Here is a 27,515-nt window from a genome sequence, read left to right on the forward strand (position 1 = left end):
GAGTAAAAAGCCCTCAAAATGTTTTTTTTCTAACAGGATCAGATTACTACACCTGCAACGCCTGGTTAAACACAAAAACACTATAATTCAATACTTCTCAGAAAATAAACTTTTTGTGAACAAGGCGGTCACGCGACCCTCGGCCTCCCAAGATCAAGCATCTGCGCTGAGAACACACGAACCGATTCTTCCTTAGGCAAATATACTGCTTTCGATATTACTTCATCGATCACGGGCCGATGACACATTGCGAAATGCGGAACCAAAACAGAGATAATAATGGAGCGATTGTTTGCGAATTGGAATCATTCCAAAAAGCACAACCCTTGACCTTGCCCTCAAAAGGAAAACATGCTGGACAACGTACTCTCCGTTACCTGTTCAACATCTTTGCAATTTAGCGAGATGTTCGTTAATCCAGTTCACCTCCAATGTAGTTTATTTCCACCCTCTAAATTATCCTTTCTCGATTTAAGGTCAAAGATTTCAATCTTATAACTGCAGTCCAACACAGCGCTCCACCCCACCCAACCTTGCAATCAAATCTTTGCTACAAAGTACAGTGTCATTCATTTACTTGTTTTAGTCCTTGGTATCGGAGTTTCTTATCAATAAAAGTTCTTAGAAAATTCTTGGTATATCTTGTCTAACGAGCAGTGCATTTTCCTCAAGCTGCATTGAATTTAATGCCATTCTAAAAGTGATAGAACTAAAAAGCAATCAAGAAAAGGCAACCACAAACTTAGGATAAAGGATATGCTTGCTTGATATTTTTCAATTTGTACTTCTACGGAATAAAAGGACGGGGGATACAATTCTGGAGTGAGAAGGTAGAAATGGAGTTACCATCATTATTCAAAAGACCCCCCCCCCATCAGATTGTGAAAAGAATCGTAAACCCAAATTTTGATCGATTCGCATTTCAATTCATTCGAAAATTAAGACAAAGAAATACCATGTCCTCATGAGCGCGATTTCAAAACATTAATCTGTCCTCGTAAAAAAGGTGACACAAAGTTACTAATCCATAACGCCAACGATGAGATGAAATGTGTATGACCGGGCTCCAAGGGCAAACAATATACATGAACGTTGTACATGTACATGCCCGCCCACACGTACATGTACATGAATGCTGTCTAGGTTAGCACGTGACCTCGTCCGACAGTGAATCACTGTATGACACAGCTGCGTACAGTTCTGAATTCTTGGTATTTGATCGTCGTCAGTGTAATCGAGCAACTACCATCGAATGAGCCTCACAACATTGCGAACATCGAGTGACAAAGTTGTATAATCATCACTAGAGAAGGTCGGATGATAGTTTGGACAAAATGACACGCCACTTAAGGTCTGTGTTTATGTCGTTGATGCTGTTTGGGTGAGTTTCCCCGTGTTGTTGCAATGTGTGAACTCTTTAGTTGTAGCTCGGAAAATCTATTACCAAATTGGCGAGGCATTTGCCAACATTCGTTTCTTGGGATGTCTCTTTATCTTAGTGATTTCCTTTGCTCTTGGACCATCAACTAAATTTAGTTCTGACATTGCTTCGAATGCACCCCTGTTGTGCCGCAATGATCCTAGTTCTGTGAAGTGTATATTACTTGTCTGCGCTGTCGACGTACTGATTTGTCCTTTGCCGGAATATGGGCTCCGGCTCTTTGTAACCAACTGAACTATTACATTTTATGTATACTTGTTTTCATCAAGAGAAACCTGACGGAAAGTATTGTTAGTTTACTTCTTTGTTTTCTTGATGTAATTTCTAGTTCCTCCAGCAGTTTTGAAATTATCGGAGTACTTTATTTGGAAAGGATGATACAATGATAATGTCAACGACGTTTGCTGCGTACACAGTGTTCCCCCCCCAAAAAAAAGCCACAAAATGTTACCCCCTCTCCCGTCTAATAGAAGACAACTGCATCATGACCGAACAAAGGGGACACGAAGTGAGTCTGTTGATAAACAAGGCGGACCGGGAAATGGGAAGAATGTGGGTATTCCCCGTCATAAATCGGATCAATGACCCACTGAAATGGACCTCCATCCGAGTGGCTCTACACGGTCACCTTATACAAGCCACCGGCAAAATGGTCGTGCCAGGTGCACCCAGGCACCATTTATGTAAAGAACCAATAATAATAAATGAATTATGAAACAAATATGAAGTCCACCGAACTGTACAATATCCACGCATGCGCACAGTTTAAAGAAGCAAGGTCGGCACAGATTGCATTGTGGTCAGCAAAGCACGATTTGAGAAACCTTGAAAGGAACAAAGATAAACTTGTTAAGTCCCATTCCTACAAAGCATAGACGTCTATTGTGTTCAATCATTCATTGGTATATGCCCTATTTACTCCATGGTGCACAGTCAACAGGGCATCACGTGGGCGATTCGTTCCTGGCACTAAGCAAGTACAGAGTTTAGCCCACCTAATTGAAGAACAGGGCCCACTGGACAATGTTACCTAACTAGGGTTATGCTTAGTACTTCCCAAAAGTGAATCATCGATTAATCAACGATATATATACAAGTAAAAACTTATTACTCCACAGGTGATGAAACACTTTGACACTTTGATAGTATCATCAGACATGACACCGGGGAAGCAGTGCACGAACAGAAATTACCACTTTCAAGATCAAGCTTGTCGCTTTGGAACGACCAAGGTGAGTTCAGAAATTTGTTAACATCGCATAAATTTATTGCTGATATGTCCTATCCATTCAAGCTTGAAATGATAATATCGAATCCCGCTTTATAAATAAAACTTCGCAAATCTAATGCAAAGTCATTTCAGGAACTATATGCCTTGCTCTGGAACATTATGAACACATGACTACTGCCGGTTTTTAAGCGTTGTGGCCGGCTAACTTACACAAATCCAGAATTTTCGATGTCCGTGCTTGTTTGCTTCTTGGAAAATGCTTTCCAGAAAGCTACAAATTCCGCATATATTTTTAGTTGCTAGAATATGGTCTGAATAACATTTTCAACTGCCGTGGATGTTGCTTGATTGACAAAAAAGCTTGCTTTGGCATTCAGAACTCGTTTGGCAGGGCCAACTTTACCCAACTGTATCGCCCCTGGAAGAATTTATCTGACTCTTGGACACAACAGGAAAACAATTCAATCAAACGCAAATTTTAGGGGGAACGGTTAAGTGAATCATTTGCTTTCTTTCGAAACATAAGATAAACAGATACCCCCATCCCTTTCCCATCCCAAAGTTTCGTCCTAATGTTTTCGACGGTCAGGGCCTTGCAATGCAATCAAGTTATCTTGTAATTTTCTCTTGTACATTGTAGGACCATGGATTCCTCCATGATAGGGCAAAAGCAAGTTGCATTAAGTAATCAAATTCAATCTTCCTACAAGGCTGCTAAGAAACGGTTCCCCCTTCTCACACTACGGACTAGGGGGGAGGTTTATTGGGAAATAATTTAGAATATCCGTGTTCAAAACGGATCCTGCATCGTCCGTATCACGACGCACTATCGCCATCTACACGTCCATAAAAGCTCACAACGATGACTACACGAATTAAAGGGATTTTCAATCAGCGACTTTTAAGGAGGATTGTGTGTCTTCTTTATAACGACAAAAAATACCTTCGCTAATTTGAGTAAACGTTTGAAAATGGAAAGAAATGAAATCACTTGTCTGCGTAAAACAGAGTAATTGTGTTCTTTTTCTTTCGGTTAATAACAAAATGTATTTGGCCGTGCAGTTTCCATTAATTGACATGCCAAAGGTTCATGGCTTATCGTTGTTGGGAGAGCACATCCGGGTTTAGTGGCCTGGCCTTTATTTAATATGTGGACACACGGAGATTGAAAGAAATAATTTGCTCCCCAATTCAACTGCAATTTAACCTTTGAAATTTTGACAGTCGTTTAATGTTGTGTGTTACGTATAGTGTGTGTTATGAAGAAAGGTGTTTGCGCGCTCGCTGAGAAAGTTGCACCAAACAGGTGCAGCCGTGGTATTTTCGGGTTACATCGTTATCGATCTCAGTTGGGCCCATTATCACAGAAATAAATTGACCAAAAGCAAAATAGAAATAATGCATTTTCACTGAACTCTAAAATGGATGCCAATTTCAAGGGAATTATGCCAGGATAAATCGTTTGCCAATAAATACTGCAGATATCGTGATCTTGTATGAATTTTCAGAACCAAAATGAAGCCACCATCCCTTCAAAATATAATAGCGCTGATATTTCTGTTCAGAAAGACTTCCACAAAATTCGAAATTCTTTGCTGATGATCCATCCGAAGTTTTATCTACACGTTTTAATATCAGCGTGCGAACTGGTACTCAGTCAATTTGGCGCATGGAGATCTACACATTGGGTGGGTGCTGTAATTCACTGGTTACCAAACGTATCAATTCGTACTCCGATTCAATGCGCTACATGTCATTTTGCAACAAAATACACGGAAAAGATGACACGGCCCTGTCGTGCGAACGTTTACGAAATTATGAACTGTCGTTTCATCAAGTTTTGTTTGATTTTTCGTTTGCACCGCTGCCAAGGTGGATATCTTGTCTCCCACGGATGTCAGGACGTCGGGGAAAATGGCGCAGTTTGCTGTCAGTAGGACAAACCACCAGCTGGTGGAGCGACATCGGCCAGGGATCGAGGCGGAGTTCCGGGTAGCTGTGCAGCTGAGCAGTTACGCAGAGCCCCAGCAGCAGGCGGGGAACGCGGCTCGCTTGGCCGGTGGCATCGATGAGCTGGACTCGGCCGTTCATGTGGGCGGCTTACCACCGACGGACAGATTGTCAGAGCAGGTGTGGGTGGAGATTGAGGGGGATCCCGCTAGAACTGCTCAAGCAAAGGTAGGACAGTTTGAAGAAGTCTTTTTTGTATAACAAAAAATTAGTTGTGATAACATGTTTAAACGAGTAAAATAGGTCAAAAATGTAAAAATGTGTGCAACTGTGCATTGTTTTGCTTCTCAACTTTCTGACCATTTGATTTATTGCAACCTGTGAATTATTATTAATATAAAAATATTAAATTAAGTATGATTAAATTTTCGGGAAGGGTTCCATATTTGGACGCCAGTAATTAGCCATCGGAAAGTAAAAACATGTCCAGAAAAGTTCAATTTTGGAAGAAAAAAACCAAGTTGTTTACTTACAAAACACAATTTTTTGGGGGGGAATTAGTTGTCAGTGTGGGGAATTTGGCCAAGACCGAGGCCTACGATCTATGTATTTTGAAATTATTTTGTCATGGGTTAATTAGTGCAGTATTATTCCATAGATTAAGAAAAATTTTTATTATGAAAAAGCACATTTCCCAGAGCAGGGCCTTCATCTCACTCAGTGCATGCATGTCAGGTTTCGGAAAGAGTTCCATATACCGACGCCACTTGACACCCTGTGCACAAATACTATGGGACAGGTCTGAAAAATAAGTAAATGACTTGTTTTTTCCCTCCTAAATTGAACTTTTCTGGACATTCATTTGCTTTACGATGGCTAATAGGTTACTGTAGGGAATAATTACTGGCGTCCGTATATGGAACTCTTTCCCAGGTTTCCTCTGATCTGCTGATTTCCTTGTTTTTTTAATGTCTTGCATATGCCATTGCAAATTGGAAAACACTGTCTTGTGTGGTTTTTGGATTTCCCCTATTTTTTTTAAAGAATTTCCTTTGCATGCTTGATCTTAATGACAGTAAACGATGTTGGTCACTTTGCCTATGTACCACTTTGCCCATTTGGTTTATCTAGGCCTCTTGAAGAATGCGATTGTGTTCATCTTGGTCTCATAAATGCACAAAAGGATATTCTGTCACTTTTTGGAGGGCATTGTGTTGGAGTAGGAGCGTGGAATGTTGGTTATTCCATACTTAAAGTCTAAAAATGATATTTATGTCTTAAGAGAAGAGCACATGGGCAAATTTGTACATTGGTTAAGTTACAAATGAGCAAAGAGGCAGATCGGTGAAGTGACTAATGGCGAAGTGGTACATGTAAACTGGCAACATGGTAAATTGGCAAAGTAGTAATGGCGAAGATTAGGAAAACATGAAGGGTTGGGTCTTGGTACATGTCCATGTCCGTGTACTCTAGGACTGCCTGGTAAGTCAAGATCTTAAGTATTTCACAAGTTTCATTTGAGGCTTCAATTCAATTTTCACAGTTTTTCTGCTACATTTTGCGCTGAAAGATGAAGATTAGGGATTTCAGTTTTAGAGCCTGAGATTAGACTGGCACCAGCCAATAAGTGAATGATGAGGGATAATTAGCAGGTTGTTTTGTGCACCAGTCCATTGTTTTTCTTTCCACATTTTCACTATCTTAAGTTTTTACTGTCATGCTAAGTACTGAAAGGGCAACATTTTGGGTGAAGTTTTTTTTTTCCAACTTGTCATTGCCAAGTGATGAACTGTGCCATTTATTCTGGAAGTTTGAACTAATACAAGTACCGGTAGTTGGCTTTCCAGACCAGAGGAAATCTGTCATTGTTTGCCATTAAAAAATTGTACATGCATGTACAGAACTAAATTCACAGAAAATTGAGTTGGTTCAGTGTTACATGTATATGTGTTTGAAAATGAGGAAATAACTTTACAGATCTTGCATCAATCGCACCTGAAGAGCTGGAATGCTCAGGATGTATATTATATTAAAAAATGCTTTGCCCCCTGCTGTCCTTCATTTTGTATATTTTTCCTTGAATTTTAGTAAAAATTGCTTCTTAAAATGCATTGTTGAAATGTGATTGTGCAGCTTTGTAGTTATGCCCTTCAGAATTCCCAATGTTGCAAAAGCATAGCATGAACATCAAACTTCTTTTCCTTACATAAGATTTTCTCTATCAGAAACCTTTATCAATTACGTGCAGCATTTTACAATTTCAACCTGCAAAGTCATTCCAAAATCCAATAAGAAAGAAAAATTGATTTGACCCCCTGAATCTGACAGTGTGTGATATCTCAAGTGCAAATGAATGCAACTGTAGGCTTTGAACTTCTAAAAAAATGACCAAAAAACTGTTTTTGTCAACATCATTATGTGCTGCACATCCTGTGTTAGTACAGTATGAAGAATCTGGGCTTAACTGCCTTGATTTGGTCAGCCATATATCTCTAATTACCGTGGACTACCGTTAGTACATCTGCTGTGGGTGTACAGATCCTTTCACAGGAATACCTGGTGATTGCATAAATTCTCAAAGCTTGCCTTATTCTGGGTGGGTGGATCCAAAATTTCAACGTAGGAGTCAGCGTATAAATATTGATGTATAGTATAGTATGAGGTCCTTTATTGTGCAGTTGATGTAGCAAGAGTAGTGCATACATGCATGTACATGTACATGTATGTATTTACATGTTCTTTACAAATATACCTGTACACTATCATTTAAAAACAAAAAAACACTGGAAATATGCAGTTCCACTATTTACGTTCTAGAGCAACCTGGAAATGGAGGTTAAATCACTCAGGTCATGAACTCTTGGTAAGGTCACAATAAGAGCTACATGAATGATAACACAATCATTGGATGGTAAATAGGGGAAAGAAAACTTGACAGTGTGTGTCAAAATGGCACCTGCAGTGTGAAGGAATGTGCAATAGAAATTTAAAGATGTGAAATTCTGAATTGTTTGACGTAATAGCTCGAGGACAGTTGGGTGATAAAAGGGTGAAAAGTTTAGGAAAATGAGCAAGTCTACTGTACAAGACAAAGATCTGGCATTTGTGAAAACCATGGTAACTATCCAAAACAGAAGTCAACAAATCTGAAATGTCTAGCATACCAGCAAGGGATGTTATGCACAAGTACAGTGATACTGCAGGGCAAGCCAGGTTTGACAGTTGGAATGACGTCAAGGAAAACGTTGAAGCGTATTGTTGTGAAAGGAATTCATTGTCAAAACGCCCACTGTGACCTTGATGTTGGGGAAGTTTATTTCGCTGTGTATTTCAGAAACCTATGGTTACACTTGAACATATAAATGCTCTTGGGGTTTGTGTAAAGCTTTAAAGTAAGCTACATTGACTGTGTGTTCACTTAGTAGACCAGGATTCCAACCATTTGAAGTGAGCAGGTTTAACTTTTGGAAGATGAAGTTTTCCAAGTTGCAGCACAACATGGTGAATACCATGGACTTAACTGGTGGAAGTTGGCCATTTAGAGATCAGGTATGTGTAGGTGTGATGTTTAGAAAAATTAAAGCAATTTCTGGCTTCACTGCTATTAATAGTTAATTCAGAATATGTGTAAGTGAGTGGACAATAAGAAAGTTGCGTGTTTGAAATGAAAGTAAAGTAAGTAGATTTTCATTTTCTTTACAATGCATAGCTAATGTGAAATGACCTATGATAGGCCCTAAATACCAAAAAGGTAACTGCTACAAGTTCATCTAACATACACACATGGCCAATGTTTTCATACCGGAATAATAATATACATGTATATGTAGCATTTCAAAGGTTGCAATTTTTTCCCTTGTGTAGAAAAGTTGGAGTTGTAAGTCCTACTTACACAAGATTCAGTGGCTGTCGCTCACCCTCTCAAAACTCCTAGAAATCTTCAGAAACAGTTACTTTTTGCCGTAGAAAAAATTTTGAAGTCAAAGATATACATTTTTTTACTTATTAATTAAGACATTTTGAGACCTTATTGAAAACGTATTTGTTCAAGCAGGCCTTCTATTAATTCCTAAGGGTGTCGGTGTGAAGGGATCACAGGGTGCTCGATGTTAAGAGGGTGCGTACATTGTCTGCTTGTCAGAATTCTTTTGTGAGGGGGTTGTGTGTTGATTCTTTTGATTTGAGTTTCATTGAATGTTGTAATACTTCTGAATTGATTTTTACTTTTTGTTTTATTAATTTCTGTTAAATATGATTTCATGTTAATGTTTTATAGAAAGGGGAATTGAAGATACATTACATGTATATGTGTATTATAAAATTTGCGCTATATACAATTGTAAGTCAATAAATTATTATTATAATTAAGTGATTTTTTGAGCCAGTGGTGTATTTGGAATGCCAACGCTTTTGAAAAAAATACAGAGGAATGTTGTGCTTTTCCATTCTTTCATATAGCTGCACACCTTTACCACATTTAAACTCTGAGTGAAAGTATTTCATTGGGCAAATGTTGTGTCCAGGCATTGTTCAAAATGAAAGAGATTTATTGTCTGTCACCAAACTTTCAGTATCAATACAAAAGGACTTGCAAAGGACCTGTGGTCACATGATGTTGATCAAAGCTGCCAGCCCATTGGACATGAATATAACAGCCACAAAAAATACCCATCATAAGAGCCCCTTGAAAGATTACACCGTCATTGTCTCATCAACTCGGCCTAGGTGGACAGGGTTATGGCATGCAATGTATCGTGTAATAGCAAGAATGGGTCGATCTTTTTCAAGTAACACAGGCCAGGTAATGCTTCAAAGTACATGTAGGTCATATTTCCATGCACCTGTTTGTTGAATTTTCAACACAAACATATTTTTGTCCCTGGTTATAATGTAAAAGCAAAGGCTATCCATTCCATCACTTGCATTCATAATACAAATTATCATCAACTTTTGTGTGAGTGAAGACATAGAATTAAAAAAAAAATTCAAGGCCTTTTTTTTCTTACTGGAAAAGTAAATTTGGTCATTAAATTGTTCTTTCAGGGTATATATAATACTGTCAGTTTCTAAATTGAGAAAGTGTATAAAAGAACTCCGTGTTACTCTTTACAGCTTCAGTAATTTTTAGTCACCGTTTGGTGTTGTTTGTAAAATCCGGGCCCAGTCGTTGTCCCGTGACTGTGTTTATTCACCCACTGACCTCACTTCAGCTATTGTTATCAGCCAGTGATGGTATTCACCCATTCACCTTGACGGCAGAGTACCTTGCTCGCCCAGCGCACATATCAGTACAACTGACAAGAAGGGTGCCAGCCTGTCTAGTATGACGTCAGCAGCCTCTGAAGCCGAGTCACAGTTATTACCGGGGATATGTATTACTCGTTGCAGTTCTATATTTAACCACGCTTCACTTTCAGTTTCCTGTGTCATGTGTTACGTTTATGGGGATCCAATATAAATGTTTCCTCAGCCATCAAAACTTCAGAAGTTTGGTGGAAGGTGGGAAGTTAATTCCGTGGGCTTATTTGCGTGTTGCAGCATTCAAAGTCCATTTCAGGCATGGCTCCGTCTAAAAGGGTAATGTGAATCATTGATAACTTTATCAGATTAAATTCTGTGTTAATTGGTCTTCTGCCTAGTTATAGAAATAAACGAATGTTGGAACGTCCACAGTTTTCAGATTAATTTACACCACGTTACCTGTCTTTGACAGGAAGAGTTGCTCACATTTTAGGGAATCGTTCATTGTATTATAACATGAACTTCAAGATTTGTCAATTAATACAATTTACTTCATTCCTGATATGTTGGCTTACGTACATGTACTCTTGCATTGTGCGTCCTTTTCGTGTATGTTTGACCAAGGTACATCCATCCAAACCATTCCTTCCTCCATTTTATAGGATTTTATAGGATTTTGAAAGATTGAGGTAGAGCCTTGCCATTATTACTTTTACACCTGTACCGGTACATGTATGGGACTTCATTCTCCTTGAAAGTTAAAGAATAAAGAATTTGCCATTGGTGTTTTGGACAGTGGTTTTTGAAGATTTAGGAAGGTCTGTACATGTACATGTACCGATAGTTGGAATGCCTAGAGGTTAATTGGGTGACTTTTTTATTCATTGTTTTTCTGGAGGTTTAGGGTTAGGACTGCAATGGAAGGAGTTATAATGGGCTGTAATGCATAGTGAGCAGTACTCTATGGTTCTACATGTTTTAAGAGCATGGAAAGTGCTAACTACATACAGGTGCATGTACATGTACATGTCCACTGAATGCATACACCTGTACATGTACGTGTACATTTGCATGTACATGTACACACAGGGATAGTGGGTACACCATACTGTGTACATCCTTGTCATCATGCACCACTTCCTATGATAAGTCATACATATGTATGGGTACTGTACTGTACATTGCTGTGTTCAAGCTGAGGTGAATTCGCAATGTATACATGAACATGTACACACACACAACACCCACAGTCCACCATACTGAAGACAGACTGTACAGTACAGGGTCACTGGGGAATTCCCCGTTGGTGATTGTGTAAGCCCCTCGCAGCGTTCAACTATCCCTCGTGCCTATATATAACCTTTACCCACCTTGACAACAGCAGACTTGTCTAGCGACAGTTCAGAACATGTCCATGGATTCTTGTCTCATTGGAAATCCTTTAATGTTTTGGTGTCGAGCAAGCTGGGGATACATGCCCAGGGAGCAGGAAGCACGCCCCTGATCTTAAAATTACAATTTGGGATTCCCAAAACCTGGGCTGTTGCATCGGTATATATTTGTGGAGATTGTGTTCAGTGGAGAACAGTCATTTTGTGGATCCCAGGGAGGAACACATTACATGTTAGCCTGACAAAGCTGTAGTGCACATTTGATTATGTTTGATATGGAGAATGAGGTAATCTTTGAACTTCATGAATTTAATCACAAGGTGAGTCAGGTGGTAGAGTTGCTTTAGACGTGTACAGTGCAATTATTTACTTTTGCAGAGAAGGGATCATAAAAAATTTAACATTGGAAAAGTGCAGCAGTGTGATGAAACCTTTTGTCATGCGGCAAAATAGAATTGAAAGCAAACATGTGAGGTGTGGTGTAAAGTCCATGTTCTCTGCAGGCCACCATAAACATCCAAGAAAGTTCCACTTAAACTTGTTAGAGGTCTTGATTTGAAATTGACTTGAGGTGATAAAAACAGATGACTAACCCTGAGTTGACTTCCTTTTCGTCCCATTCAGGATTACATTCTTAACCTGTGCCAAGGGTCGGATGAACTCAGGATTGAGGAGAGGTTACCCCCTGGCTTCGGAGACTTGCTAGAAGGCAAACTTGATGGCATTTCTGCAGAGACTCAGGCCAAGATAGACCGGGATGGAGATACTCTTATCCTGCGTGGTGATGAGACACATGTGGCAATGGCCAGATCTCTTATTGACCAGGAATACAAAGTCTTGAAACAAGAGAGAGAGGACTACTTTTCCTCTGAGAGCAACCTAGATGACCAGACATTTGGTAGATCACACATGCCATCCCCACAGCACACTTCATTAAAGAATAACTTTGACTCAACAGATTCATCCGCCTCAAGATTTTGTATGACTGGGCAGAATAATTGGACCATCAGTGGGGACACTGTGAGCAACTTGCCTGATATTTCACTCTCTTCTGGAGTCGGGAATACAGAGCAAGCACGGCACTCACCTAAACTTATCCCACGGAGTGTGCCCGTAGCCCCACAGACCGCAGAGACATTTACTCCAAGGGATGACAAGACAGCAAGTGTTGTCAGCAGCATGCAGAAACTAGGCTTCCCTAAGGAGCAGGTGCACTCAATCTTGCAGCAGCTGGGTCCAAATGCAGACCACAATGATATCTTGGGGGCCCTGGTCAACCAGCGGCCCACCAAGACTGACTTAGAGGAAATAGAGGAAACTGGGAAGGAGGAGACAAGGACATCAGGGGACATGAGTGACGGGTTGCCCTCAGGTGACGGAGCCGAGGATGAGTCCAACAATCTCAGACCCATCATCATTGATGGTAGTAATGTGGCAATGAGGTAAGCACTAAGTTTATAAATCAACGCCAGTTTTTTAAATGTTTGCCTGCGAGCCTTGAAACCCATGGCGTGATAGGCAAGTTTGTTCCTGGAGTAAACTTAACAAAAAGGTTTCAAAAACATAAGCTGAGGAAAATGTACAGTCGCTCCCCTCAAAGGCATCCTTGGAGCCTCAACACTCGTTAGATCAGTCTCATCTCACTTGTTCATTTTCATCTAAACAAGAATACAACAAACACAGTTGTAAAAGTCGAGACCATTGGCATGGTAAAGATGTTTCATTGAAACCTTCCTGGCACAACATAAATGCACCATTTTTTTTCTTTCCCTGTCTGTTGATTTTTCCAACAGTTTTGGTAACAAGGATGTTTTTGCTTGCAAGGGCATCCAGATAGTTGTTGACTGGTTCTACCGAAGGGGACACACAAAGATCTATGTGATTGTTCCATCCTGGAGGAAGGAAGCCTCTAAGCCAGATACGCCAATAACAGGTAAGCCTCAAATTCCATTGAATTTGTCACTGTTTTTATGTACCTGTTGAAATCTGCCTGAAAGATTTATGCATTTGGTAAAACGAGCAACTAAGGGACTGCACTCATTACACTGTGCATTACATATTCATGTGTAATTATAATGTATAAATTATTTATTGCTTTATATACGCACATGTGTAATGGAATTTATACACTGTACTATAATTATATTGCACTTTCATGTTCCAAAAAACTAATAATGTAACTGCACTCATTGAAGTTTCCAGTGTCCAGCTGGTACCAACCAGCGGTGTCATATTAGTCACTTGTTGGTTCAGTCGGGTCAGGACTCATTAATGTTGTTGGCCTTTCATGAAGCAATAATTTCAGACCTAAGAATATGAACAAGTGTAATTGTGTTTCATATCAGATGAAGTGTCTGCAGAAAGTGCGGACTGTTTCTAAATAAGGAATTTTAACTTTTTTTTTCATAATGGAAGAAGACATTGACCTCTACATATTTCTTGATTGTCATAATTTGTTTCATGGTTGTTATGATTGTTTCCCTGTGTAATTTTACAATTCTGTCTAACCAATCATGATTGGGATAGCATCTTGATATCAAACATGCACTTCCCACTGCAAACTTCGTTTTTCTTTGCCAACATTTGCCCAAAAGGAACAACTCTGAACCTTTTCACTGTGTGCGCCTTGCTCCATGCCAGAAACTGTTGGCAAGCCAGTTTGTTTTGACATCATAAGCTATTTTGAGTTGCTTGAGATTTGATAACACTCATTTACAGAAATGCAGACAGGAGCAGGAAAGTAAACGGAACTGAAAGTATTGGGCTTTTGTTTTGAATGCAAGTTGCCATGGTGACACCATGGTGGTTGGTAGACAATACATCATTCTCAGTCTCTCCAGTGACGGGATTTCCACATTTGAGTTTACTTGGGTTTTTGTTTCTCTCTTTTGCCATGTTCATTCCGAGTGTCTTTATCTTTTTTGCCATCTTCGTACGAATGTCTTTAGATTTTTGCCATGTCCGTACCAAATGAAAGACAGCCAAACGTGGTACATGTAGTTGGGTTATTGCGGGATACCTAGCTGTACCTATTCTGCAAATTTCATTGTTACTTCATTTTTTAAGCCGGTTTACTTGTAAATAATGCAGAATTGTAGATGTCACGATGTTATTTCAAATGTATAAAGTGCCTAAACTTTTGGATTTTTGTAATGAGCAGTAAATCTTGTTGCTAAGCCAAATTTCCTCAACCTTGACCGCGCTTGTTCTCACTTGTTCTCACTGTTGACTGTACAATGCCTAGTGTGCTACACAGAACACCCCCCCCACTGCAGCCCTGGGTCCTGACAAACAATAAACCCACAATAAAAGAGGGACCTGATTCTGACAAGAAAACCCAGAAAAAACCTGACTTCCCTTGACTAACCTGTACAGTTCGCTATCATGAACATTGTGAAAACCGCAATGGTTGAAACCTCAAAAGCAGAAGCCATTGAGCTTGTCAAAGTTCTTCTGGTACTGTTGTCAGTGTGCCATCATTGTCAAGAGGAGTTTCTTGTTAAGCATTTCCTTATTTGGAGATTTTTTGGCATGGATGAGCAGTTTCACCGTAAAAGGATATCCATGTACCAAGTATCCAAACACTTACAAGTCCAAAGATTAGTCAACTTGGATTTAAAAACCACGGACACTTCCTCAGAATATGGTACATGTACTGCCACAGTCTTTATTCTGAAAAATGCAGTTTAGTCATTTTATAACAGAAGGAAGTAATATGTATATGCCAGCCTTCATTACATAACTTGCACCTAAATGCTTGCTTTAAAAACCAGATTTCAGGGTAAATCAAACCACAGTATGGTGAACAGAGGGCTAGGTTTTCAGCTTTCAAATGTCACGTGTGTGCTTCTTGTTAAATTTAACAGTACATATATCTACATTTCGTCTTTTTTTCTTTGTTGACTGTTCAGATCAAAACATCTTGATCGACTTGGAGAAACGTAACTTTGTTGTCTGGACTCCATCCCGACGCATCAACGGTCGCCGCATCGCCTGTTACGATGATCGCTACATTGTCAAGGCAGCAGAACAGGAGGATGGCATCATTGTCTCTAACGACCACTTCCGAGACATTCAGAATGAGAAGCCTGAATGGCGTAAAATCATTGATGAACGACTCCTCATGTACTCATTCGTCAATGATCAGTAAGTCCAATATATGGGCTTCCTTCTTTACATGTCAGGTCATTCCGTCATTTTTCCGTGGTCATATCCAAGTATAAATCGGGGATCAGAGCTTGCATTTGCTGCACCAAAACAATGATTCTAATACAATTTGTATGACAAGTGTAATTTATTTACAACACAAATTGTTCACTCATGTTTCCCTCTGACACAGTTTCTATGATTGGATTTTTGTCCTGGTAGGCTCTTGGTGTAGTTGGATGTGAAGAAAGAAATAACAGTGCCTGGTGCTGTTATTTCTTCATGTAAATGAACAAAAATAATCGGATGTTGGCCTCTGATTGAGGACCTGTAAACAGTGGTTGCTGATATTACCCGTGTGCTGGGCCAAAAAGAATTTTTTGTAAAGTAGTGTGTGCCTGAGGGAAGTGCTAGAGGGTAAATCCCTGCGGGGTTTTTTTTTTTTTAGTGTGAATCAGTCCACAACTATACTTGGCTCTCAGCCCTGTCATTGTTCCATCGTTTCCTCAGTTTCCATGTATGCTGCTTGAGTTGGACTTCCTGGTTTGGGTTACCCAACAGCAAAAAGGGGAATGTTTGAAAGGGCAAAAAATGATTAGGTGTGCAGGGAGTGGCAACCTCACAAATATCGACAGTAAAAAGATTAAGAAGATTGAAGAATTTGTATGTTGGCAACGTAGAAGATAGAAGAGATAAAGAAGATACAGTTCTTTATTTTGAAAGAATATTCCCATGAGTTGGACACTTTAAACCGCTTTTCTCTTCATGCATGGAGAATTCCACGTTGGTGTATTTATCCAGAATCACTTCCTTGTTGATGTGAATTTTTACTCTGGAAAATCAATTCAGTGAAATAAAAGTTCTTGACCTTTCAAAGCGTGTTTAGTGCTATTGTGCATACCCAGCTACAGTTTGTGGCAGAATTCTATGCAAAGGCAAAGAAAATCATCTAGTGTTGCCTTCTACTTATTTAATGCTGAAATAATTTTGTTGGCCGACGTTTGATTTCAGAGACCTTTGTTTCCCTACACTTGAAGTGAAAAGGTTTAAAGCAGTCCCCAAGAATTTCTGACCTTTTGATTAAAATATGTGTTCAGTCATACATAATTCTGTTCTGAACGTCTGTTTCCTGTCTGTTAGAGCTGTTTGGTGTAGGTTTTCTCATTCCTTCAACAAATAGGAACTTTCTAATTTTGTATTAAACTTCAGAGAATAGTAAAAATTGTTAGCTGTACCAACTGCCGGATGAGATTAATCATGTAAGCTGATAGACATCACTGCTGTACACTAAATCCAACTTTGGGTCTCACTTTTCATTGTAGATTCATGCCTCCAGATGACCCACTCGGTAGACGTGGTCCGAGCCTGGACAACTTCCTGCGTATGAAGCCCACAATGCCAGACCACCTGCCCCAGGCCTGCCCCTATGGAAAGAAATGCACCTATGGCAACAAGTGCAAATATTACCATGCCGACCGGCCCAACCGTCCAATGAAATCCATCAGCGAGACTCTGAAAGAACGGGACAAGAACCGCAAGGAGAAGGCCAAGTTAAGCTCTGACCGTAGTGGTAGCCCAAGGTTTTCCTCCGTTGCATCTGCACCCATTCCTGGCTATCCATCACAGAGGGAGACCTCCCCAATGCCTGAATGGCACACAACTCCCCTCCCCGGTCCTAGTACCCAACAGTTAAGCCCTAAAAGGGGTGGACGAAATGCCTCCGAGTCAAGTGCCTTGCAAACTAACTCTGGTTCGCCTGGTTCCCCGCATCATTTCCAGACAGTAGAAGTCCCATCCCACTCACCATACTCAATAGCCACAGATGAGACATTCGGGACACCAGACTTGCAACAGTATCAGCAGAGTGCAGGAGTAGCCCAGCTTCATAGTCAGGTGTCATTGCAATCTTTGAAAAGTCCCCCATTTGGACGAGCAAGCCACACTGCACCTCAGCAGGCTTTCTGTCAGCAAACAGATAGAAAAACCCAACGGGACATTTTCACAATGCCACTGCAAAGATACCCTTCCCCAAGTCCAATAGAGAGGGGGTATCCCCAGAGAGAGGAATCCCTCATTGCTAAGAGAATGTCCATGCCTCAACTCATGTATGGATCTGGTGAATCATTGAGTCACACTCCCTCTGGAATGGGTTTTGAGAGGAGGCCATCACACAATGACCTGGTGTCAGACTTTCAGTGTTTGAAGCTCCAGGATTCCAGGTAAGATATCACCATTTCTTAAAGAAATTTTGCAGAGTTTTTCAAAATAAAATTGCATCACACATTTATGATTTCTTGAAACTATCATGGTTTTTTTCTAACAAAGAAATACCAGCCTCAGAGTGACCAGTACCACAGTCTGATCTGAAAAGAAATTTAAACATCTAAAAATCAAGTAAATTTGTACAATTTGTTGTTGCAGTGGAATGCAGTTATCAAGAGAACCACAACCAAACTATGGATACAGGCAGTCACCACGGCAATATCACAGTGGAGAACCATTACCAGGGCTCCCTCAACCTCTTCCTAACAACCACCATGGAGATGTCAGTCAGGTTTGTCTAGAAACCTACAATTGCCAATTGTTGTTTAGGTTTTTTTAAAGAGTTTAGTTGTGAGAAGTTCAAAGTCAGATTTAGTTTCATTGTGTTTAGAAACCCTTGATTCTCTTTTATGCTACTCTGAATAATGGAATAAATACGTGCTTGGCCGGTCTTAAATTTGCATTTAAAACTGGCCAAGCACATAGTTATTTCCATTCATAAATACCATTTTCGTCAGCCAGTCGAAAGAAGTCAATATATGATGGATTTCCAACAATCTTGTTCTAGAAGTTTACTTTCATTTTCCTGAACACCCCCGTCTATTTTATGGTATGTTCTTTTTACAAGTTGTCCGGTAGAATTTCCTTGTATGGACTTGGCGTGCGTGGCGAGTCATGTGCACACAGACTCTTGGCCAATCAGAATCAATTAACTGTCTCGTATCCAGGTGCCAGTGTGTGATTTAGTCAAATGTTAATACATGGTTTAGTTTCATGTTGTTAAATAGAGAGACTGTCTGAGGTATTTATGAATTTATATTTAAAGTAGTTCCCATTGGTTGAGCTCAACGAAAGTACAACTTTCATAAATGTAACAGGTTTTAAAGAGTTGCCCATTCATTTACTGTCCTTTCCTTTTGGAGTGAATGTGTGAAATTAAAATGAGTTTGGTTGCATTTGTTGCACAGGGTACCAGTCAACCCATGACCTATCACAGCAGTGACATCTATGCTGCCCAGCGTTCATTGCAAAGTGGCATCGGCTCAGATCAGATGATGTATCCGCCTGCCCACCACACCTCACCCCCAAGGTACCACCCACAGAACGAACTGACTCCCCAGCCGTACTACCCAAGCCCAGGTCCAGTGCCGATGGCAAGTGCATGGCACACCGGCAGCAGTAGCAGATCCACATCAGAAAATGTGCCGCCTCACAGGAACTCGGAGCCAGTTAAGTCGTTTGAGGAACAGCGCAAGTATATTTTCAACAACCTGGCCAGCCGGTTTGGCGTGGACCAGGTCAAAGCAGTCATGCAAAGACATCCGCATGAAACTAATCCCAGTAATCTGATCATGTACATGAACACCAACACTTAAACAACTCACTGCACCTTTAGGCCATTTCAACTGGCCATTTAAGCTCAGTACCTTCAGGGAACACGACTGTTGACCCTGATATCTTGAGTGTTACTGGCCAACTTGCCAAAAGTAAAAGTTGTTATCACAACTGGGAGCCTATTTGTGACCATTGTTAGTGGCTGTCATTTATAAAGAAGGTTGTGGCTTCTAAGCTAGAGCTACCCATTATCAGTAGCCGTAAGTTTAGTAACCGAAGTGTGTCCACTGGCCATAATGACTGGACAGTAGCCACACTGATTCATCAAGTAAAACCTCGTGATTTATCACATATTACTTCAGTGCATCCAGGAGAAAAAAAAAGAAAAGATCTGTAGTGTATTTCTACTTAAGTTCCTTCAAGACAACACTGCCCTGACAATCAAAGCTTAGTGCTGGTTGTGCCAATTACAATGTAAGCTGCCATTAAATTTTAGACATGCTTTCTTAAGAACGTAGATTGTTCCTAGTTCAATGTTTTACATCCTCCTCGCCTGTATTTTTGGCCAAAATGACTGAAAAGTCTAGCACCCGAAACCCTAAAATGCAGCGTGGGACTTAGAACAGGAAACTAAGTGAGTATGCACAGGTTGTATCCAAGGACATGCTGTTTGTCTTGTCTTTTTTTGCGAGTCCACACTGTGACACCACATCCGTAGCATTGGTGATTTCTATCCTATTCACAGATCATATAACAGGAAGTCTGGTCTCTGCCTGTCACCAGCCTACATTGTAGCTTCCACTTTCAGGTTATCAAAAACAGCACGACCACAGGGGGAAAAAAAAGAGTCGGAGCTAAATTAAGATGCAAGGTGGTTTTAGGCACTTTTCTTTGTCAAATTTGGCCACCGTTCCATTTAATACGGAATGGGATTTCTGGACCGGAATTTTAATCATCATCCGTAACCAAACCCATATGGTCAGTGTTTTAAACTGCACAGGAGAACTGGTGAGCCGGTACAGGAAGAAGGAGTCATGAACGGCGGATATTATCAAGAAAAGCTTTTATTTCCTGGTTCTATCATCGCATGTACGTTGCAACCAGTTGTAAAACAATGCAGTTTATGTTCCCTTGAACTTTCTTTAAAATAACCTCAACAATCCTCAAAATTTTTCCCTCATTTTTCATCACTTTCACAGAGACTTGTTCCAATACAAATGAAAATGAAAGTTCTGGGACATGCAGTACAAGGAAATAAGTGATGGCTTTGTTGAAATTTTCAGGGTGGATCCCCTTGTTTGTTGGACGCAGGCTGCATTACTTTCTAGGTCAAAGTAAAGTTCAAGGAACAGTTGGAATTAATTTCAAAATGATTTGAGCTTTGCAAGGAAGCCATTTGCTGATCTGATTCAGTTATTAAAGTTCATTTTGGTTCAATAAAAAAATTGGAATGGGGACACAATTCAGCAAGAATGAAGCAGTCATGCACTTAGAGCACAGTCCCTTCACCTACAGTAGCAAATGAAATGGCAGTTTGTTTGCATGACTACAGAAACTTCCTGGGTCGTAGCATAGGATTTGCTCTGATCAAATGGTCAGCAATTTTCGAGTGCTTACACAAATCATAATATATGATTATCAAATACAAATGTTTGTATGCAAGATCACTTCATTAAGAAATGAAAAGGAGATAGTTCAAGGTTATAGTTCAGGATTGCTCACATTTACAAGCATCTGAGGAAATCTGGTCCAATCCATTTTGAAGTGTAGGAAGGAAATCCCATTTTCCTTTGTCTCGGTGCAGTGGCAAACAAGTGAATTACAAATTTTTTTTTGGAAATCAAAGCACATTGAAATTCCACGGAATGATTGGCAAGTTTGGGAAAAACCCAGTTTTTCATTGTATATGAATAAGTATTGCATATCAGATAACGATGATGTACACGTAATGAGATTTCCATGTGTACCACTGTCTCAATCTCATCTCTGTTTTTTACAATGGGTTCACAAGTTTGTATTTGAAAATACAGAAGTTAACACCAATGAGAGACTTTGAGACACTGGTGGCAGCAAACACACTGGTCCTTACTCAAGGTATTGTGCATGCTCAGAACAACACGCACATACTCAGACCTGGTAAAAAGGAGCAGTATGTTAGTCACCAAATGTCTGAACAATTCTAATTAATCATTGTTCATCTATGAAATCTAGAACCAGCACTTGTTTAGAGTTCTTGGTGCAGACCACAAACTGATAGAAATCACTTGACACAGCGTACAATTTTGCTGTTTGTAGAATCCTGAAATGCTCTCCCTGGGCCCAGAACATTGGCATGGGGAGAGGGGGGAGGAACACTTGTCAATCCCCGCCCCCACATAGCAACTCAGTTTATTGTCCATTCTTGGGCCTGGCCATTTCATAATTATGAAACGTTTCTCTTTCTTAGAGATGTCTGCAGGAATCACAATGATCTCTTGTAAGAGCCGTGTCCTCCAGTGTTGCCTTTTTATTCAAGGCCAAGAGTCGTTGAGTGTGATCAGGAATGTACAGTATATTACTGCATCAATGTATATTAAAACGGAGCATGTTTAAGGAAAAAACTGCTAAAATTATAGTAAGGACATATGTCTACTTTTCTTCAACACCCTGTATATTTGTTGGCTGTGCTAACAATAGGGTTCCTAGTTATTAGTTCGTGAAAATTCAGAAGTATTTTTAATTGCAAAGTTTGTACGTTGATGCTAGAATTAATTTAATATCTGTGCATGTTAGGTGTGTGTAATTGATAGCATGTCTGTACAGTTGTGCTCATTTTACGTTGTAACTGCATTTTTTGTAAATACTTGATGTTTTGCCACCTTCTAGAGACCAAGTGTATCACTAGTTTCATTTTTTTGTTGAATTTTCACGGTTTTGTTAAATGTACATTTAATAAAGACCATTGTAATATCTTTGTGCATGACATACTGCCAAAATTTATTGTTTTCATTACAAAAACTAACCAAGGAAATAAAACAAAATGACAATGTACTGAGTGACTTTTCTTCTGTTGGGGGAGGGGTTCTCTTTCCATGTATAATCCAGAAACAGCAAGTAACTTAAACCATATCAAGCCCAACAAGGTTCTAGGATTTCCTGGAGGGTGAATGTTTATACATCAACCTGTCCCGAGACCTAGCTGCCTATTCCTATTTTGAAGAGCTGCATTTGCACTTTGCACAATTTTTTTATTTGAGGAGCCAAATTCTACTGGACAGGTACATTCAGGCTTGCAACTTTCCCTTGGATCAGCTGATTTCCTTGTTTCGCTTCACACTCATGCCATTGAAACTTGAAAAGCACTACAAAGTCTTGTAAAGATTGGAATTTCCTTGTTTTTGTCGAAGTCCAAGTTGCATGCTTGAACATTCTGACAGCTAAAAACCATCACCGTATGCATTATTTCTGAATGATTTTGAAGTGCAGCTTCACTTGGCGATATATCTCTCTCGGTGGACTGCAACAGCTGTCAGATGTTATCAAGGACAGTGGCTTATTTCCACAACAGTCTTGCCAATCGTCTGTGAAGGGAGTTTACTGTAGGCCTGGCACGCCTCATCCAAGCTGATGCAGCTGGCAATGTTTGGTCTGTAAGATGGAAGAGAAGGAAGTTGAGAATCATATCCAGGAGGAAGTCATGTGACAGTCATGACTCAAACAGAACGATGGATGATGACTAATACTAGTCACTTCCCTCCACAGATGTAGAACAGCTTGCAAGAAGAGTATACTCCCGCTTCATTTCAGAACCACACATACTCATAAGAGATTTATTCATATGCCTGGTGCTACTGAAAACCTTTCCACTTATTGCTGTCTTTCACCATGAATAGCCTGAAATTCCATCCAGCTTGCAAAAAGGTTATCATTCTGACTGAGCCTCATCAAATTATGGAGCACTATTTCAATTCTACTTGAGGTGCATCTCACCTTAGAACCCCATCTGCAAGTTTATCAATAGCACTTTGAAGAATGTCTGAATTTCATCATGTTAAGGAAATACAAAATGATCCAACTACACGATACAGCAGAAACTAATTAGGCCCACAAAAGGGTAAAAGAAAAACACTAACAACAAAAATCTAGCATCTTAAAATTGGTTGTCAAGGATACGAAGATAACGTCCCAACTGACCACAGGAGAGGTTCCAGACAGCTTCGTTGAGGTAAGACACACTGGCACACCTCATGTGAAGTAGCTGAGAATCAGGAGGATCAATCTACAAGTGAAATTGGAATTGGAGGCTCAATTTATATTGCGATTGAAATATGGTTGTCAGTCATACTCAAGTTTGGCTTGAATGACCCATCTACCCCTACCCCTTGGGCTGAGTTGACCTCATGTTTAACAGGGCTGGTGACCACCACCCAACTCAACTGTCATGATCTGTCCTCTTACCTATAGATCAGTCTGTGATGTGACCCACCTACCCCTAGGGCTGAGATGACCTCATGTTTGAGGCAAGTCAGCTATGATGACCTGTCCTATTACCTGTAGATCAGTCTGTGATGTGACCCACCTACCCCTACCCCTAGGGCTGAGATGACCTCATGTTTGAGGCAATTCAGCTATGATGACCTCTCATATTACCTGTAGATCAGTCTGTGATGTGACCCATCTACCCCCTACCCCTAGGGCTGAGATGACCTCATGTTTGGTAGGGAGGGTGCGTAATTTCTTCTGCTTCCTTGGACTGAGTGCAGGGTCCTCCTCATCTTTGGGAAACATACTCACTAGAAGAAAGATTGTGAAACTGCAATAAACGAATCTGATGAAAATTAGCTGCCATTGACATTGTTTGGTGTCACTGTCACTGGGGATTGCCACTTGTGTTTTTCAGTAAGATAACAGTAAGATAACAGGTGTATGGTATGCATTCACTGTCTAGGCTACCCTTACTGTTTACTATCATTGACCCACCTGTCACTCAGTCATAGTCATTGCCATCACCACTGTCATCTCCACAACCTACCCAGCAACAATGACTTATTACCTCCATCGTCAATGATGCAGTCCACACCTAGCCCACCTGTCTCTTCGATACACTGCTGGATCAGAGCGTACTTCTTGCTTTGGTCCGTCTCTATCACTTGGGCTGAGAGGAAAGAATCAACACTACATGTGAAACTGTCTCCATCAAGGAGCTCTGGGATGGGATAGGCTTATGTGCTGATGACGTGCTTTCTTATGGAGCGAGTGGGGGTCAATGGTCCATTGAGCACCATAGGAATTCACACACTAAAACACAGTGTGGCGTCATCAGTACAGAGGTTTACTGTTCTACATCAAGGACAGGGTTAGATGTAGCACGATAGGCTCGGTATTTTTGAAAGCTCACAGGCAGAAATGGAACCCATAATCCTCTGTCTACTAGATCATAGCTACTGCCACCTATACAAAATAACCTACAAACCGGAAACCAAGTTGACAGTACATATGTTGTGTCTCTAACTTTCCATTTTACACCAGAGCATTGGTTTGGCATTTCTAACATTATGTGAAATCTGTATGCTACAATGTTGACCAGGAATGCCGACTACTTATACACTCTTTTGACTAACCAAGTTTAATTTGGTGGTCATGTATCTCAAATAACTGTTTGTGAATCTTACCAAGTTCAGGCTTGAAACTTTCTAGGAAGATGCTTTCTTCCTTTGAGGAGGCAGTGGCCAACACCTTGGCTCCCCAATGCTGGGCTAGTTGGATAGTGATTGTTCCACTTGACTGGAAAACAAACCAGAGAGATACTGAAAGAGTTCAGGAACAACGCTGACAACTCTCGTACTGCATTACCCCAAACTGATCAATGGTTCAATAGAATAAAAATGTCCGACCTATCATGAGTAGAGGTCAAAGGTCGACTCACCCTGGCTCCATTGATGACTAGCACTGTGTCCCCAGCACATACTCTGGCCAGGTAATGCAAGACTGTGAACGCTCTCACTGCATCTCCTATACCTGCTGCTGCATCATGGAAACTCACTCGCATTGGCTTGATCACTAAAGAGAGGCCAAAGGTCAAGTGATGCAATTCACAGGTCTATGACAGCCTGGTGATTTTGAATTTCTTTGAATGCAAAAGAGTACTCCCAGCATTGTGTCTTGGTCCCAGACCAATGATGAGCATTTAACAGAACCTAACTTTGGTATTGCTGTGCAGGTATTCTGAATTCTGAAGGAACAGACAAATCTCTAAACAGTGAGTAAATTGACCAGTCATTAATTGATTAAAAATAAACCAGTTCATATTTCTCAGATTGTTCAGACTACCTATGTCATAATCGCTGGCCACGCAATACTCTGCACATCCAGAGCAAGTGCTGTCCACCGGAAGCACGCCAGCAACTTCATCTCCAACTTTGCATCTTGTCACCCCTCCGCCAACTATAAAACAACCGTGACAAACATGCCTCAAATTCACAAAGCCAACGGTTACATGCACCACACTTCAAATTACTGAGGTCATAAGAGCATGATTTTTCTTTCATCAGTCAGCCTCCTGCTTCAGGAAATAGCGCCCTCTTGCGGTCATTCACAGAACCTCAGGGCATGCAGATGTGCTAAACCCCTCTGTCAGTCAGTGAGAATTTGTGAATGCATTCTTTCTTAACTTTCAATTTAGAAAACTGTCAAAGCGACTGAACATTGAAATATACAAAGATTTGAAATAAATCAACAAGTTTATGTCTGACAAGTGTAAGAAGTAAATTTGGGTCAGTGGCTAAAATTTCAGAATGCTTGGAAAGTTCGAGTGTAAATCCAATCTGTTTAAATTGAAACTATTTTCCTGTTCCAGTTGAAAACAGCTGTGAAGTTATGTCCTGGAAAAGCCTTCTCCAGCATTCAACAAACCTGGCCAACCTGAGAACACTACCTGTTTCTACCATGAATGTCATAACGAACCAACTGACCTATCAGCATCAAAACTTTCAATGTTCAGGAACATTCTGCCTTTACTCTTTTCATGGTATATGCATTTGCAATTTGTAATTTGACTTTTGATAATTTTCATTTTGGGGGGTGAGCCAAACTGAACTTTTAATTCCTACAAATCCTGAATGCTCCAACTATTCAAGGATTCAAGACTATCTGGGTTAATGGAATCAGACACAACAGGCTTCAACAGCTCCCTCACTTTTGGTGACCACTCCTGCAACTTCTCTACCGATTGGCAGACATTGTGTGTCCAGCTGTAACTCCCGATTGACATCAAGTCTTACAGGTGACAAGCCACAAGCTCTGACTTGGATTAATACTTGACCATCAGCTGGCTCAGGGACTGGAACCTTGGGTGGGAAATAATGAAGAGAAAAACTGAATGAAGAGAAGAATAAGCATGGTGGTTTAGATCACAATTCAAGAAATGAAGCCAAAAAGATTGAGAGATACTCCTGCTGCTTAATCTCATAAACAAAAATTAACGAAGTCATTTTCCTCAAGTGTTAGCAAATTAGGCCTGCTTCCTGGAATTTGAAGAATAAAAAAAACTAATGTCCATGACTATGTAATGACCAGGTCCCTCGTTTATCATTTACTGTGAAAACTAACCAGGCTTCACAGTGGGCAGGTAGGTAGCACGATAAGGAAAATGACATCTTAAAATATATAATTCTGTGAAATATTTGGAATTAAAAAGGAGATGGAATACTCTTTCAAAATATTACAAAACCTCAAAACTGACCTCCACTTCAAGTTCAATATGACTTTCAACCATGCTTTGAACCCTCAAAATAGGAAAGAGTGGGATGCGACTTTACTCTTACTTTGTCATGTCACATAAACAGTCACAGACGTGGTACATGTAGGCCTATCGTGCCTTATGTATTCCTTCCTCTACAACATAAATATACACGTCATGATCAATCATGAGTATGATGGACACTTGAAGCATTTTTGCCATTACGTGGGCCAGGCATGCCAGGTTCAACAAACATCAAAAGAGTTACAATTAGAAATTCGAAATTTGCTGTGCATGACAACAGTGCCTCTCCTCTTTTAAAAAAAATCATCTGTTCCTTGCTCTATGAAAAAAAGTGGTAGGCCAAGGCCTAGTATTCAGTAGTGCCTACCAAAGTAGGCCTACCAATCATTTTTTTAAACTCCGCCCCAAACTTTTTCCCACTTCAACGTGTCCAAGGCGTCATGAAAGTTAAAAAAAAACAAGTGTCATACATGTTAAAAACAAACAACCCAGCACCACATTCAAATTACAATAATGTGAATACTTGCATCAGTTTTTAAAACAGCATTTTGTCCCTGTCTTTCAGACTCACGATCAAGAAAAACTGACTTCATTTTTCAGTAAGCATTCCATTTACATCACGGGTCTAACGAAACTGATCGGACGCACCCGAAGTTGCATGTGTTTTCCGATCAACGTTTCCCGGTCTTACCCTCGACCCTCAAATATTGAATGTGTTTGATTACTATATGACGGGACCAGATCAATAATGTACCACATGTTCTGTCGATGGCAAAA

At 40.3% G+C, this 27,515-nt stretch overlaps 2 protein-coding genes across 5 annotated transcripts; one reads left to right on the forward strand and one right to left on the reverse strand.

Annotated features, from left to right (window-relative positions):
- Nucleotides 1-1,203: 1,203 nt before the first annotated feature.
- LOC110974383 (uncharacterized) lies at nt 1,204-22,027 on the forward strand. 4 transcript variants are annotated; one of them, XM_022225981.2, is made up of 9 exons: nt 1,204-1,381; nt 2,560-2,673; nt 4,545-4,850; nt 11,879-12,696; nt 13,048-13,187; nt 15,166-15,400; nt 16,723-17,619; nt 17,822-17,954; nt 18,631-22,027. In XM_022225981.2, the coding sequence occupies exons 2-9, from the start codon at nt 2,563-2,565 to the stop codon at nt 19,036-19,038; spliced, it is 3,048 nt and encodes a 1,015-aa protein (XP_022081673.2). In that variant the 5' UTR covers nt 1,204-1,381; nt 2,560-2,562; the 3' UTR covers nt 19,039-22,027. The 4 variants fall into 4 exon arrangements, with proteins under 4 accessions (XP_022081673.2, XP_022081674.2, XP_022081675.2 ...); XM_022225982.2 differs by having other exon boundaries at nt 1,207-1,351; XM_022225983.2 differs by lacking the exons at nt 1,204-1,381; nt 2,560-2,673; nt 4,545-4,850 and adding an exon at nt 5,170-8,171.
- LOC110974384 (ferry endosomal RAB5 effector complex subunit 4-like) lies at nt 20,044-26,193 on the reverse strand. The gene is made up of 9 exons (XM_022225985.2): nt 26,172-26,193; nt 25,307-25,420; nt 24,903-25,036; nt 24,649-24,760; nt 24,030-24,131; nt 23,627-23,769; nt 23,150-23,255; nt 22,967-23,012; nt 20,044-22,624 (listed from the first exon to the last, which is right to left on the reverse strand). The coding sequence occupies exons 3-9, from the start codon at nt 25,023-25,025 to the stop codon at nt 22,516-22,518; spliced, it is 741 nt and encodes a 246-aa protein (XP_022081677.2). The 5' UTR covers nt 25,026-25,036; nt 25,307-25,420; nt 26,172-26,193; the 3' UTR covers nt 20,044-22,515.
- Between the last annotated feature and the right edge of the window lie 1,322 nt (nt 26,194-27,515).

Source organism: Acanthaster planci, linkage group LG15, assembly GCF_054643075.1.
Source record: "Acanthaster planci isolate LZ-2023a linkage group LG15, COTS_SCS, whole genome shotgun sequence".
NCBI lineage: Eukaryota > Metazoa > Echinodermata > Asteroidea > Valvatida > Acanthasteridae > Acanthaster > Acanthaster planci.